We start from the raw sequence: 13946 nt of genomic DNA, 5'->3' as shown, positions 1-13946 counted from the left end.
CCTCCTTGATAGAGTTTGTAAAGGGTGTGTGTCCTCTCTTCTTTTGCCACTTGACTTGATTTGTTTCTTCAATGAATTTGTTACCAAATGATAACGAACTTGTTCTTGAAATATTAAATGCCAAGAACAACGATCAAGATTCCATCAACGGGTGCAAATATAAAAATCTTCTTCTGATTGTCGTGACATTTCTCCACTAGACCCATAGTGTGGACTAAGAGGGTAGTTTCACTTGTCATTTAAGAGAAAAGGGGAAACATCCGCCTTAAGAACCATCATAAATTAAAGACTAGCACATCTAAAAAAAACCTCAATAATAAAATGCTTGATGCTATAACTCTAAGTGGGATTTATATAGAAAACTTTTTTCCTTAAAATTTTAAGGAAACAAATGTAATATGTTAATTACAAAAAATATAACAACTTGTCATATATTTTTCTATTAATAGTCTTCTTTTTTTTTTGTATCATATATTGAACTAAACATGTAATTTTTGATAAATTTCCTTTTTTTAAAATTTTTTTTCTTGCAAGTTTCCTTATTTATTTATTTTTATAATGACATGGAAAAAATTAGACAAAATGACCAAATGACACCCCAATTAAAGATTAGACACACTTTCAAACATTACAAAGTTTGGCTGAAATTATAATCTAAACATTAGAAAACACTATAACACTCAGTTCAAACAATTTCAGACTCATATAAAATCTTAAATATGAAAAAAGAAAAAGAAGAGAGGCACCCCAACCTTTACTTATTTTCTTGGGTGAATCTCCATTTAATGAGGTGAATATGAAAATTTTTCGAGTTTGGTACTATGTTCATTTTAATTCTCAAACATATGCCTTCGTCATTTTTATAACATGTGGACTCGTGAGTTTGTCACTTCTAACATCTATAAATTCGTAGATATACTAACAAATTCATTCATTGATTATAAAAGTGGTGAATTCTCTCGAAATGCATGTTTGGGGAATTAAAGTGAACAGTATAACGAAATCCGAATTTGGACATAAGTGGGGAACGTTTGGGAAAAATCCCTATTTTCTTTATTTTTAATGAGGTGTAATAAGTAAAAATTGGGGTGCAAATAGCAAGCAGACCATCTTCACTTCCTCTGCAAGAAAAGAACTAAAAAAAAGCAAAGAAACGCAGGACTCTGAAGAACAAGAGAGAGAGAGAGAGAGAGAGATGGAAGGTCAAGAAGGAAAACAGGAACCCCAACTGGTGCTAGCGCACAAGCTATTTCTCCTCACTCATCCTGATGTTCAAGACATCGAGAAAGTCAATCTCAGAGATGAGGTCTTCTCCTTCGTTAAAGCTGACGGTACCCATTGTTTCTTTCTCTCTCTTTCACATTTACATTCCCCATTTTGCGCATATCTTCTCTTGTTTTTTACCACATTGTCCACTCTACTCCTTTGCAGACATGGCTCCGCTTTACGAAACCCTAGCTACTGATTCAGTCTTGGAGATGGATCAAGTGGTTTTGGAATCTATGCGTTCGAAGATCAACGAAGAACTCAAGAAGCTAGACGAAAAGTGAGTTTTCTTTTAAACATAATTTTGGATTAGTCATGGTTAGTTCGTGCGTAGATCCAAAATGTTTATTTTTATGGATTGTCATCGTATCTACGTGTTTGATGCAATCTTAAAAACATTATAGTGTTTTAGATTTTGTATTGATACATGTTTCGCTTTTGGTGTGTTTTTGGACTACTTGAATTTTGTAAATTAGGGCAAAATTTCGTTATAAATAAGTAATTAGGATTTAGGATTTAACCCACGTGTCAGCATGCAAATGGTTTATGTTTTGCACACCATTGTAGATTGTGAAAATTTATTGAAGGATGTAGGCCTTTTCTTGTTGGGCATGTAGGCATGAAACGTAAGCATAAGTGACATCTTCAGCTTCCTTAATTTTGGGAACCACTGATGACTTTGGCATCCTTGTGCCCTTCGCCATGATATGCATGACCCTTGTGCGCCCATATACACCACCGCATTTATAATACCAGCTATGCTTTATGGAGTTCAATGTGTGTGTGTTTTTTTTTATTTATGACGGGTGTCTGGACCAGAAGGCCCGATTAGGGGGAGGCAACTAGCCTTTTAGAGCACCATATTGAGCCCAAATCCCCTGGGTACATGCAATACCTCACAAACCATTCATACTAGGTAAGCTAGGAAAAATCCATGTGGGTGGCCAACAAGGGGGCCCAACTACACCACAACACCAATTATTATGGAGTTCAATAAGCATTATGTTAATAGATTGAGTGTAGCAGAGATGAAAATGGTGAAATGGGCTGGCGTAAATACTAATGAAGATAAAATTAGAAATTAACGCATTTGAGAAAAATGTAAGAACAACTCTAACAGGTGATAAACTAAGAGAAAGCCTGATTGATATGGTTTGGGCTTGTTTGATGAAGATCAATTACAACCCAATTAGAAGGAATATGGAAGTTGAAGGCGCTCAAAGATATGAACACTTCTTCAATCAAAAGACGCAACTTTAGACAAAGTTGAATGGATGAACATGATTTGTTTAGCCGATCTCAATTATTTGGGATAAAGCTTTGACGATGATGATTAATATTTTGAATGGGCAAAAGCTTAATCGTCCTATAGGAGAGCATGTAAGAAATGAAAGTGCTTGTTGGTATCGAGGTTTTCTAGCTCCTTTATTCAGGCAGACTATATGGTAAGTGGTTTAGTTTGGATTATCTTCGTTCCCGGAGTTTAGTGGATTGCCTAAATGATGCTGGGTTTAGAAGGATGACCTTATCTCCCAATCTTGCAGATGTACCACTGGCGATGGGTTATCATTTAAATGTATTTGGCAAGTTTTGAAGGTGTGCCATCTCGGTCAGGTAGTAGTATGTTACCGTAATACCAGACTTGGGGATCAAAACCCACACCCCACCTTGTTGTCTATGCCTATCAAATATACATATTTGGCAAGGTTCACTAAAAAACTGAATATTTTATGAAATCAAATTTGGAAGTCCCAATTTGTACTGAATTGTTGATACTGAAGAAAACTTGGGTAGCATATTTAAACTCTAGTGTAATGGTTTTTATGGGTTCTTAACAATGATGGTATATCCGTATATGAATGAAAGTTGTTCACATAGTGAATATATCTGATTGTATTTGTACAGAATTGTTGATGCTGAAGAAAACTTGGGTGAAAGTGAAGTTCGAGAAGCTCACTTAGCTAAATCCTTGTTTTATATTCGAATCAGTGACAAGGTATTTATCCATTTTCACTTGTCAAGCGTTACAGACCTTTCTGTTACTTCAGGAATCCTTTCTGATGAAAATTTTGACACCTTGCTTTCTCTCATGTGCCCCAGGAAAAAGCATTAGAGCAGCTCAAGATAACAGAAAGCAAAACAGTAGCGGTGGGGCAAAAAATGGACTTAGTGTTTTACACACTACAGCTCGGTTTTTTCTACATGGATTTTGATCTCATTGCCAAAAGTATTGATAAAGCTAAGAAGTAAGATGTGACCTAGAAAAACAATCGTTTTGGATACAGTTAAGAAGTAAGCTAATTTGCAATTTTTGATGCCCTAATCATCTACACACATGGATGGCAGTTTGTTCGAGGAGGGAGGTGATTGGGAGAGAAAGAACCGATTGAAGGTGTATGAAGGCTTATACTGCATGTCCACTAGAAACTTCAAGAAAGCAACTAATCTATTTCTGGATTCCATCTCAACGTTCACGACTTATGAGCTTTTCCCTTATGAAACCTTTATTTTCTACACGGTCCTTGCAAGCATTATTTCTTTGGATCGAGTTTCACTAAAACAAAAGGTATTCAGCTTCTTATTACATGTTGGCTCTTTGTACTTGGTGTTGATGTTTTACTGTTAAAACATGGCAGGTGGTGGATGCCCCAGAGATCCTGACTGTGATTGGAAAAATCCCATATCTTTCAGAGTTTTTGAACACTTTATATGAATGTCAATACAAGTCATTCTTCTCAGCATTTGGTAAGTTAACATATTATAAGTAGGACAAAGCATATGCAAATTTGGTTGGGACACTCCTAGAAATGAAATACTAGATGAGATTAACAAACAATATCGAAAGAGATTTAGGTTAAACTACACATAAAGATAGACAAAGTGGTAATGATGTTTCCCATATAATTGGTGATGGATGGACAAAGTGAAGGGCTTGTGGAGTGTTATGCATGGTTCTAAATCTCGTTTGATACTGAGATGACTTGCCCGAATCATCTCAGTATCGTTCAGTGACGATACGGATGTACATGGTGTCTCAATAATCACATTATCTCACGAGATAAACAACATGTCTCGGACGATATTTTGAAAAATCGGCTGAGTCAACCAGGATTTTGTAGATTTTGATTAAAATAATTAATTTTTTTAGAATTTAAATATTTATTATGTAAATAAAATATGATTTGATGACTAAACATTTTCTAATCTACCTTATTTTATTAAAAAAATTGCAATTATTTTAATTTAAATATATGTAAATCAATCATTCTAAACCAAGTTAAATGGTTTGTCTCGTCCGATACAAGTTGACTCGTCCATGGACGAGATGAGATGTCAAACCAAGTTTTGAAACCGTGGTGTTATGTGATCGACATATACCATTCAAAAGTAAAAGGTAAAGTTTACAATACAATGATATGAACAGCCGTTTTTATGGAGCTGAACATGTTCATAGAATAGGTGTAGCAGACATGAAGATGTTGAGATGGATGATTGATTTTTTTCTTTTTTATTTTCAGCTGGTTTGACTGAGCAAATCAAATTGGACCGTTATCTGAATCCCCATTTCCGGTATTACATGAGGGAGATTCGCAAAGTTGTTTATTCTCAGTTTTTGGAATCTTATAAGAGTGTTACCATGGAAGCCATGGCGAGTGTGTTCGGAGTGACCGTTGACTTCATTGATTTGTAAGTGATCCATCTTCAGCTTCCATCTCATGGTTATCTTTATTGATAACATTTGGCCATTTGTTTCTACGCTTGGGCTCCGAAGGGTGTTGTTTGTAAGGTCGGATTTATGGACTAGTGTCTGATCTATTTTATCTTAATGGTTATAAAGTGGGTCTTAAAATTTAACTGGCACTATCTAATTTTGCTAATCTGTTTTTCCATTTTTTGTTTTCAGGGAACTGTCACATTTCATTGCAGCAGGGAAACTTCACTGCAAGATTGACAAAGTTGCAGGAATTCTTGAAACAAATAGGCCTGATGCAAATAATGCTCTTTATCAAGCAACTATCAAGCAAGGAGACTTCTTACTAAACAGAATTCAGAAGCTATCTCGTGTGATCGATCTTTAAGAAATTTAGTTTGTAGCAGTCGTCATGCCTTGTGCAAAATAGTCTTCCTCAAGCAAAGCGAAGGAACTCATCAAAAAGGGTCTACAAGGTCTCATGTTTTCGGTCAATGAGACAGACTGATATGTGTTGGCTTGGTTTACCCAATTTATCAAGAACATTTGAAGAGGTTTGGTTTACTATATTTGTTAAGCAATGCTCCAAGTAAAATTCAATCTCCCATTTTTGGGAGGAATAAGCAATTACTTGTATACCACACTTTGGTTCATTTTAGTAGCTTTTCTGATTATGTTTTTTACAGTTGATGCAAGTGATTTTAACAGTTTTGGTGAATGTGTAGAATCACCGGAGAAGGCTGAGGGTTTGGGATGAGCTCACCCCCTAATCTTCTTGCAAGAAGATTGTGGATGATCCATTCTATCAAAGACTGGTGTTGGAATGGTTATGGTCTGTCACTGCCCTTCATCCGAAGGAAAATACAAGTCCATTACCTAATAAACTAAAGGATCAAGCTTTTGCCATTTTAGTTCAGAAAAAAAAATGTTGATTATTGGACAGTTATTAGGGTTTATGTTGATAAGTAACACAAGTCTCAATATCAACAAAAAGAATGTGATCTGGCATCCTGATAAACATACTTGACAAACAAATACACTGCAGGTGCAAAATTGCTATAAGGGAGAGCTTTCTAAAAGACACTGATTTCCAAATTAGGCCTTATTCCTCCATGAAAGTTGCTTGGGTGGAATGGTCTATGCTCACATTTATACTTTTATAGGTCACACAAAATAAACTTGAAAACCTGTGCTTCTTCCTTATAATAAAAATACTTCGGGGTAGAATATCATTCCCATGCAAACTTTTGATTATGGGGAAATTCTCAAGAAACTATAGAAGGGTAAAATTATCATTTCGACTCAAAATTTATTTTAGTTTGAAAAAGATAAATCCACTGTTTTCGAAATTAATGCATTTTACGTAAGTGGAGAACAGTTTACTATTTTATGTGCCGTGTATGATGTATGGAGCTCAATATATATATATTTGATAACGAGGTACCCAGACCCGAAGACCTGACTAGGGTGGGAGGCAACTAGCCTCTTAGAACACCATATCTCGCCCAGATCTCCTGGGTACATACAATACCCCTCAAACCACTCATAGTAGATAAGCCGGGAAAAATCCATGTGGTGGCCAACAAGAGGGCCCAACTACACCACGACACCAATAATTATGGAGCTCAATGTTGGGCATCAATGAGCATTATCTCACTAGATTGAGTGTAGCAGAGATGGAAATGGTGAGATGGATTGGTGTATAATTACAACCCAACTAGAAGGAACAAGTACTTGAAGGCGCACAAAGAGCAAGTTTAAGACCCAAATGAGTGTGGATTGAGATAGTGAAAGTTGATATTGAAGCAACTAATCTGTTTCTGGATTCCATCTCGACTTTCACGACTTATAAGCTTTTTCCCTTACGACACCTTTATTTTATACACGGTCCTTGCAAGCATTATTTCTTTGGATCGAGTTTCACTAAAACAAAAGGTATTCGGCTTCTTCTCATTATATGAATGCCAATACAAATCATTCTTCTCAGCATTTAGTAAGTCAACATACTATAAGTAGGACAAAGATTATGCAATTTTATTTGGAACACTTGGAAACATGGAAGTACAATTAGTTAAGATTGACAAAATTATTAGAAGACACAGATTTCAAATTTGACCATTGATCCTCCATGAAAGGTGCTTGGGTGGAATGATATATGCTCATATTTATAATTTATAGGTCACACAAAATAAAGTTGTAAACCTCGGAGCTTCCTCCTTGACGTACGTTGAAAAATTGATTAGCAAGAACAAAAAATTTCCATCATTTTCTTCTTAGAGGTTCTCGACTAAGCCCGTGTTTCTTTAGGGTGTTGATATAATTCCTCATGAGAGTGAACTTGTTGCTTCCAAGATGATAGAAATAATCCCATGTGTAGATTCCAGTTTTATGCAAGTCGTCAAAAATTATTCTGCTAAATCACAAGAAGACCACAATAGGAATTTATATAAATATGCTGTTTTGAGATTTAAAAAAAAAAAAAAAACAAAGAAAGGAGGTATAGTAAATAATAGTACCAAGAAGTTCCTTTTGGACTACCTTAATCCGTAGTTTCCTACAAGTTCCGCGGACATGATACCGACATGGCTCCGCCCAAATATCACCTGAGCAATAAAAGAGGGTTATTTATGCCAGAGATTTCATCGGGATGATTGAGTGGCATACTAACGACCATGGAAATTATTTATACTTGATTAGTTTGGTGGTCATCCAAGTCAGTAATATATAGTCTCTCACCAAAACTAGAAAAGATTCGGCAAAAAATGATCTCCACTAATATATCATCATCATCGTTGTCGAAGCCTTACCCCAAAAATGTGGATAATGGAATCAATTGATTGAAGGCTTGTTATAAGGTTTTGGAATTGAGGTCACTTGTGAATTGGATAGTACTAGGTTTGGTTGGTCAAAAAATTTATCTAATGCTTACTCACAAAAATTAAATTAAAAGAAGTTCCAAGGTCTCAGTAGAAGCAAGAAAAATACTTAGTCAAGGCTGAACAAACAGGAAACCCAGTAGAAGCATTACATGTGTTGCACATTCGGAGGGGTTGTGACCTACCGTTTAAGGGTTCCTAGATCTCCCTCCCAGCCCAAATATCTACCTTATCAGGTGTTCCAAACCACCCAAGCTAGGACATTGTTGTACCCTCAAATAAAAACATCAAACAGTTCATAGAAGAAAAAGGACGGATAATAGATTGGATGGGTAGGATCATCGATCCATCAATGGTGGGTCTGGACTGCTATAGATCTATAGAAGTTGGCAATCCATGACAAGGGATCCATAGAGGAAGAACTAATCAAGGAAGAAGCAAGCAACAAAAAGACAGTGCATGTTTGTAATAGAGGACTGTTGCAAAAATCACCTTTTCACCCCCCACTGATCTAATTTTGCTGTCAACAGCAGGGCTATGTACACGAAGAAACTCAGCTGAAAAATTGAATTTACTTGCATCCGCAAATTCCACCTCCGCCTGAAATGAAGGGTTCAAATATGACAGATATGAGAAACCCCCGATACTGGGAAGCATAGTCACCAAGGCAGGGTTCGGGAATAAGTTGGCAAAGGGAAAATTCAATAAAATCAGGAAATATCAGAAAAAAGTCGGGGAAAAATCAAGCTAGGTTAGGGCTATGTAATTGTTCCTACTAGCGGGTGTTTTCATATTAAATCATCAAATTCTCATGTTGATATCATTTATGCATCCATCCACAACAAGTAACCACAGATTCATAACGTATTCAAGGTTCATACTATTCAAAATATAAAAAAGACCTCAATCATGTGTCCAAATTAGGATTCATTAACACATCAAAAACATCAAATCAATGTCATTCTCATTTGCATCCTCACTATTTTACGCGCTATTCGTGATTTAATCTTGAAGTTCGTGATTTAATTGTGAAGTTCATAAAAGTCACGTATTATTAAAAAAGTCGTGATTAAATCAATGAAGGAAAAAATCATGATTTAATCACAACTTTTTCCATAAATCGGAGACTTTGGTGACTATGCTGGGAAGTTAGCTTTCCTTTTTAATTGATTTGTTACTAAAAAAAATAAAAGAATTCTAATGAAGATAATATTCAAGTGGAAGACCTTATGACACTAAACTCATATAAAAATTGGGTTCTTTTAACAGACAAAATGGTTATGAATCCAATGAGACCAAAAGAGTTGTCACAGATCTCTACCCCCCGCTGCCCCCCCCCCCCCCCCCAACGTTCCAATGGTGTTAGGTTCAAAGAAGCCATGTCTGACTGGAGGATTTACAATGGGGGCACTTGCCCCCACAAGAATTTTCAAAGCTTTTAAGAATTTATGAGCTATTGCAACGGATAATAGCAGTGTATAAAAAACTCAACTGCTATTACCATTACAAAACTTTTTTCACTCTTAGTTGCCCCCACAAAAGTTTTTCTACTTGTAGTTGCCCCCATGTGGGCAAAATCCTGGCTCCGCCCCCGTGTCTGAGAAACACCGGGAAAGCCTCGTAGTTGCAGCTAAAGGAAACAACACCATTACTCAAAAGTAGGGAAGAAAAAAAAAAAAGCATTGAGTGCCTTCATGCATTACCTTGCATATATTTTTTTATTTGAGTATTTACCGTTCCAAAATTTAATTGTTAAAGATATCACTCCAAAGTTACAATACACGAGTACTTTATTGCAGATAGTTTCAAATCATAACTCAAAAGTCAAAACCATCCCAAATTTAAAGAAATTCAGTATTTAAAATTTATTCATTATTTGGATATTTTTCTGTTTTTCTTTTCCCCCCTTTACACTCCCCTCTTTAGATTACTAAATCGATGCTCGTGGGATTATGGCATGTCAATAATGTTCATTTTTATGATTTATTATTTATATTGGTTAATTGTTCAATGCTACAGCCATGGCACCAATGTGCAGCAAATGAATATACGGACAAGAATAGATAGTACAGAGAGGTTTAAAGAAGGCAGTATTAGGCAGTTGCCAGGGTTTGCAACATCATATTGAAGGTGTACGTGGGCTGACTCATGCAGCCGACACTGGTTTTGACAATTTCAGTTACTAGTGGTGTACCAAATTTTTTTGGATAAGGCTTTGAGGATGATGATGATGACTCACTAGTGGTTGTGCAAAGCTAACCCTTGCGGCATGCACCAAATAACAGATAATAAATCTGGTTGGAAAGCAGTCATGTATGGGGAAAAAAAACCCAAATTAATTGTGCAAGGGATCAACAATTAGTCAGATATCAAGCTAGTAGAAAGAATTGTTCATTTATAATCATTTTGAATACTTTTACTACTTGTACTCTCCCCTGATCCTCAATAAAAAAAAACCCATCTTCAATAACATGAATGCAATATAGATACATGAGAAGTAATTCTAAACAATAAATAAACAGAAACTAGAGATTGTCTATGGTTAGTTCCTAATATGTAATTATACTTGGAAAACATAAAGAGCCTAAACTTGGACGCTATGATTTTACAACTTGAGGTGACACATTATAAAAAAACAGGAACCCATAAATTTTTTTCTTGAAAATCATTGATTATGTTAAAGATCTCAAATGAAATTGTAGTTATAAGTCCATCCATGTACAGGAAAAATTTAATAAGCAGGTATTAGTCCTCTTTGCCCCTAGATGAAAGCTTAGAAATATTTCTTCCTAGTTGTCCATATAGGGCTCTTGGGGTAGAGAAACATCACATTTACATCCTCACCTAACAAACCCACATCCCTCAATCTCACAAAATGATAAATAAATAAAAGTTCATTTGCTTTGCCCAGAAAATATATATATTACAAAAAAATTCTTGAGATGGATAGTAAAAAATTCATCTTTTCTTGAGATGGGTATTTGAAAATTGAAGTGGGTGTGATTATATAATTGAGAAACAAACAGAATCAATCACAGGAAAGCTCAAACAAAAGGACTATATTGTTTAATTAACAAAAAAATCGCCTTTTTTTTCGAAAATTAAAAATGTACAGAAAGAGGAAGAGATCGTACACACTTAGGGGGATGGAGAGAGAATTTGGTTAGGCGGGGAGGTTGTGCTGTGGCGTGGATGCTTCGAAGAGCTCTCTGCAGCGGATGCACTGTTCGCGACACCATATCATGCGCACGGAGGAGCATTATAGTGTATGAAGTTCAGCCTTTCTTATCATACGCATTGTGCGAAATGGCCGACCTTTCAATAGTGTGCACGGATCGTCTAGATTTTGAGGTGACTCAGTTCAAGACTCAATAGAACCAACTCTCTCACTAAATTCATAAATATGACCCGAGGGTATACTTAATGTTTTGGGAAAATTATTAAAAGACCCTGGCAGAGAGGTTTCTTTCTAAATAATCCCTAAGTTTTGGGTGGTATCTTAATAATCCATTTAGTAAAAAAAAATTCTTAGTAGTGTATTGTTTTCGAGCTCACCACTCTTTATTGTCTAGTTCAATATTTTTATTATCAAACTCTATACTATCTGATTAGTTCGTTTACTTGGTTTGAATTGGGGTTTTCGATTTGTGGTGTGCCACTATTGAACGAACCTGATTCGTAAAGGTAGTTTGTGGCAAATATTTAGTTATTCATTTTAATCTCAGAAAAGAAGACTTAGGTCAAGGGAGCATATCATCAGTTTAAAAACAAAAGAGGTATCCATAATATTTATCAAATCTTGGGACTTCTAAAATAAGAATTATCTCTAATATTGAGCAAATCATGGGAGCATACCTAAAATTCATGAAAATAAGGGGGTTCGTCAGATTAACTGTAACAAACCCATTATGAACCGTATACCTCGAACTGGTTCAGTTTGTACCAATTCATGATTTGCTACTATATTAGCGAACCCGGTAACATAGGTCGAGCTCACCACTTTTTGTTGTCGAACTCGACAATAATTAAACACGACTTAAAAGCGTTGACTTCTTCGATAATTATTGTCGAACTCAAAATAATAATATTATCGAACTTGATAACATTATTGATGAACTCGATGCTTTTAACTCATATTTAATTATTGTCAAGTTCAATAATATTTTCATAAAAAATTTGTCGAACTGAATAATATAAATGTTGAACTAGATAATAAAAAGTAGTGAACTCGACATTAGAATGTGATCCATATTTTTTCAGACTTTGATACTAGGTAAATTTCTTTGAAATACCAAAAATGCATGCATCATAGTTGCGAAATAGACACTCGAATCAAAAGTTATGACGTAACCATCAAAATTTTAAGAATCTCAACTTTGTTTTTCATTATTTTAAATAAATAAATAAATGAAAAAATATTTAAATATTCAAAATTATGAGTATATGGTTCTCCATTTGACATTCACCATAAAAAAATGTTTTAAATGATTGTAATCGCCTTTTAAAAACCTAACGATGTGAACAAGATGAGAAAAATGGTAGTTTGGGTATTTCAAAACCATTATAACAAGAGATATTCAGGGACCACTAAGGAAGATATTTTTACTAAATGGACTATTAAGATATCGCCCAAAGCTTAGGGATTGTTTAGAAAAAAAAAACTCCTTCGCCAGGGTGTTTTAAGTATTTTCCCTAATTTTCCGTGAAGACAAAAATATTTTATCATTTATTTAAAAATAATAATTAATTTAATTTGACTCATTCAAGTCAACTTGGGAGTCATTGACAAGTCTGAGTTTTTTGGATATTAAAACTAGGGATCAACTAGTTGTTGGTTGCACTCTAACATTCAATTTTTTTTTTAATATTAATTTTAAGCTACTAATTGCACTCATTATGGTAATCTTATGATTTAGGGGGTTAATTCATTTTCCCGTGGTTTCGTCTATATTCCTGGACTATTTTTCTTGTGATTTATTTTGCTTATGTTCTCTTTGGCACGAATTGAAGGTGACGGTTTTTCAATATCTTTTTAGGCTTTGTTTATATGGGCATGTCGGGGAAGAAGAAGAAGAAAAGGAGTGCAATATTTTTTCTGTTATTTTTGGAGTGTAATAATCCAAATGGAGCCCACAGGGGAATTCTTAAGTGATGAAGTGCAATTGGTAAGAGGGTGGTGTGCAACTAGTCAGTCCCTAATGTTGTGTTTGGATTGAAAGAAATTGAGAGAAGAAAATATAAAATAAAGGAGTGTCTCTCCATTTTAGAGAGAAGTGAAGAGAAAACAATGTGAGTTTTCTTTCTCTCTAAAAGTGGAGAGAAATGACGAGAAATCCTTTTAAAATATATTATAATTTCAATTCTGCCTCTAGATCTCTTTTAAGATATTTTAAAATTCCAAAGTTGTTCCAATTTCTCTCTTGTCAACCCAAACAAGAAAGATAGAGAGAATTTCTCTTCTCTCCAGCTCTCTCAATCCAAACAAGGAATACAACTATGGTTCAGATGAAGGGAAAGATTATTGTTTTCATTTGTGATTCTTTGGATCCGGGATTGATGATTTTAGTAGTTTGATTTGGGATTTTCTTGTAGTGCTGGAGTGATTGCATGAGCCACTGTGCCGACGTGGAAGTGCGCATAGAACTATAGATTTTTTCACTCGTATCTCAAGGAAAAACATCTATAATTCCATGCACATCTCCATGTCAACATATTGTCTAACACAAAGTCTTGTGCAGTCATTTAGCATTTTCCTTTCTTGTAATTAACCCAAGTGTGTTTAATTGAGCCTAAAATAGTGTGTTACACATATTTTAGCAGAGCCATTCTCTATTGGCTTTTTACGACACTACGTTCAACATTGCATTGATGTGGTAGTGTGCAAAGAACCATAAATTTTTCACTCATGCCTCGAGAAATTCTCACAAAGAGAAGATAATCCAGTAGGAATTAAACCAATTATCAAGAAGTGTACCGATCTCGAAAATTTTACATCTTTTGCCAACAATTTGATAAAATGCCAAAAATTCTTTTTTTTTTTTTCTCTCTCTCCTAAGATCCACCTAGCAATTGAGATTATTTCAAAGGCTACTCCCCATCCATTAACACTCCAA

General features: G+C 35.1%; 2 protein-coding genes across 3 annotated transcripts; one reads left to right on the top strand and one right to left on the bottom strand.

Moving 5' to 3' along the window:
- The first annotated feature begins 1140 nt into the window (after positions 1-1140).
- Positions 1141-5642, top strand: LOC147398636 (26S proteasome non-ATPase regulatory subunit 6 homolog). The gene is made up of 8 exons (XM_086447892.1): positions 1141-1331; positions 1432-1546; positions 3172-3262; positions 3367-3512; positions 3613-3832; positions 3903-4011; positions 4785-4953; positions 5171-5642. Exons 1-8 carry the CDS (start codon positions 1196-1198, stop codon positions 5343-5345), a joined length of 1161 nt encoding a protein of 386 aa, XP_086304018.1. The 5' UTR covers positions 1141-1195; the 3' UTR covers positions 5346-5642.
- A 1319-nt stretch (positions 5643-6961) lies between these two features.
- LOC147398635 (Myb domain protein) lies at positions 6962-11159 on the bottom strand. 2 transcript variants are annotated; one of them, XM_086447897.1, is made up of 4 exons: positions 10968-11159; positions 8326-8433; positions 7496-7560; positions 6962-7370 (listed from the first exon to the last, which is right to left on the bottom strand). In XM_086447897.1, the coding sequence occupies exons 1-4, from the start codon at positions 11091-11093 to the stop codon at positions 7220-7222; spliced, it is 450 nt and encodes a 149-aa protein (XP_086304023.1). In that variant the 5' UTR covers positions 11094-11159; the 3' UTR covers positions 6962-7219. The 2 variants fall into 2 exon arrangements, with proteins under 2 accessions (XP_086304023.1, XP_086304024.1); XM_086447898.1 differs by having other exon boundaries at positions 6962-7367; positions 10968-11135.
- Between the last annotated feature and the right edge of the window lie 2787 nt (positions 11160-13946).

Source organism: Akebia trifoliata, chromosome 7 (assembly GCF_017979445.1).
Source record: "Akebia trifoliata isolate Shusen 1 chromosome 7, ASM1797944v1, whole genome shotgun sequence".
NCBI classification, from domain to species: Eukaryota; Viridiplantae; Streptophyta; class Magnoliopsida; order Ranunculales; family Lardizabalaceae; genus Akebia; species Akebia trifoliata.
Note: the sequence above shows the minus strand (reverse complement) of the source record. Positions and strands in the feature narration are given on the sequence as shown.

What these genes read in the sequence shown, in the direction of transcription:
- LOC147398635 (XM_086447897.1), bottom strand. Translation starts at nt 11,093, where the DNA reads ATGCTCCTCCGTGCGCATGATATGGTGTCGCGAACAGTGCATCCGCTG. An exon ending in CTCTCCATCCCCCTAAGTGT is followed by an intron (nt 8,434 to 10,967) that starts GTACGATCTCTT and finishes CCTTCATTTCAG; the next exon opens with GCGGAGGTGGAATTTGCGGA. An exon ending in GATCAGTGGGGGGTGAAAAG is followed by an intron (nt 7,561 to 8,325) that starts GTGATTTTTGCA and finishes TTTATTGCTCAG; the next exon opens with GTGATATTTGGGCGGAGCCA.
- LOC147398636 (XM_086447892.1), top strand. Translation starts at nt 1,196, where the DNA reads ATGGAAGGTCAAGAAGGAAAACAGGAACCCCAACTGGTGCTAGCGCAC. An exon ending in ATATTCGAATCAGTGACAAG is followed by an intron (nt 3,263 to 3,366) that starts GTATTTATCCAT and finishes CATGTGCCCCAG; the next exon opens with GAAAAAGCATTAGAGCAGCT. An exon ending in GAGTTTCACTAAAACAAAAG is followed by an intron (nt 3,833 to 3,902) that starts GTATTCAGCTTC and finishes AAAACATGGCAG; the next exon opens with GTGGTGGATGCCCCAGAGAT.